Raw genomic sequence first — 1,172 nt, 5'->3', positions numbered from 1 at the left:
CCTGGGGACTCTTGTCGGTGAGCTTGAGGTGGCGGCGCCAGGAGTTGAAGTTGGCGGCGTCGGGCTGGGTGTACTTGGCGTCGGGGGTGCGGTGGGAGTGGAAGATGAACTTGTTGGGGGAAAAGTACATGCTGCAGTAGCTGCACTTGATGCACTTGGCCCGGGAGCTGTTGTAGCGGGCGGGGATGAAGCTACCGCGGCAGCCCCAGGCGCACTCGTGGGATACGTCGAAGGCGAAGTTATCCGGCAATTTGGGGGGCCGGTTCTCCCCCAAGAAGGATTTGCAGAGCCGCTCCGCCTCCCGTTTGGTGATCATGCCGCAGCGGCGAGAGGAGATGGGCATGGCCCCGGCTCGCCGCAGGATCTCCAGCTGCACCGGCGTGCACTGCACGCAGGTGATGCCCAGGGCCACCCGCCGGTTGTGGATCTCGTTGTAGCTGAAGTTTTTAAGGAGGGTGTTGGAGATTTGAGCCAGGCACAGCCTCTCCTGCCCGTCGATGACCAGGGAGACGATGGGGATGCCGTAGAGGATGACCTGCCCCACCTGGTTGGGCTTCATGGCGGCGTGGCCGGCTCTCGGTTGGTTCATGGGGTCCGGCGGGTACGAGCTGGACGGCGAGGGCAGCAAGATGTCGGTGGGGCCGGGCAGCGGGCTGGTCGCCATCGCCTCAGCGGCGGGGGGGCTGCTCTGCTCCAGCTACGGGCGGCGAAGGGGGAGAGAGAGACACAGTGCCGTCAGCCGGGACCCACCGGGGTGGGGGGTCCCTGCCGCAAGCACACCACCCCCCGGACCCCACTCGGGTCTCCCGAGGCGTGGGCAAGCGCTACCCTTTGCCACCCCAGCCCCCCAAACCCACCCGGGGCTTGTGCACCCCGGCTCTCCGACGTGCACATCGCACCGCGGGTGCGGAGAGGACAGCAAAGGAGCGAACCGCCCCCGTTAGGAAGATGCCCCGACCCCACGGGCGCTTCATCCCGAAACACGCGTGTCAGCCTCCTCGTCCTGGAAACGCACCGCCGCCCCGGGACAGGCGCTCCGCGGAACATCCGCGGGCACCGTGCTTTCCGGCTCGCTCTGTTCCTCCCTCCGCGCCCCGAGGGACGGGGCAGCGGCGGGAAAGCGCGGAAGAGGAATAATAATAAAAAAAGAAAAAGTTTCGGTGCTCTCTGCG

At 66.4% G+C, this 1,172-nt stretch overlaps 1 protein-coding gene across 1 annotated transcript in view; it reads right to left on the bottom strand.

Moving 5' to 3' along the window:
• Positions 1-664, bottom strand: part of LOC309415244 (SKI family transcriptional corepressor 2-like) — a gene marked incomplete at both ends in the record, with an annotated part of 25,564 nt that extends 24,900 nt beyond the window's left edge. Inside the window, one exon of the mRNA XM_082012709.1 lies at positions 1-664. This exon is cut by the window's left edge and continues 1,520 nt beyond it. Within this exon, the coding sequence (XP_081868835.1) occupies positions 1-664 (664 nt within the window).
• Positions 665-1,172: the final 508 nt, after the last annotated feature.

Source organism: Phaethon aethereus (genome assembly GCF_964289735.1).
Source record: "Phaethon aethereus genome assembly, chromosome: W".
Classification (NCBI taxonomy): domain Eukaryota; kingdom Metazoa; phylum Chordata; class Aves; order Phaethontiformes; family Phaethontidae; genus Phaethon; species Phaethon aethereus.
Note: the sequence above shows the minus strand (reverse complement) of the source record. Positions and strands in the feature narration are given on the sequence as shown.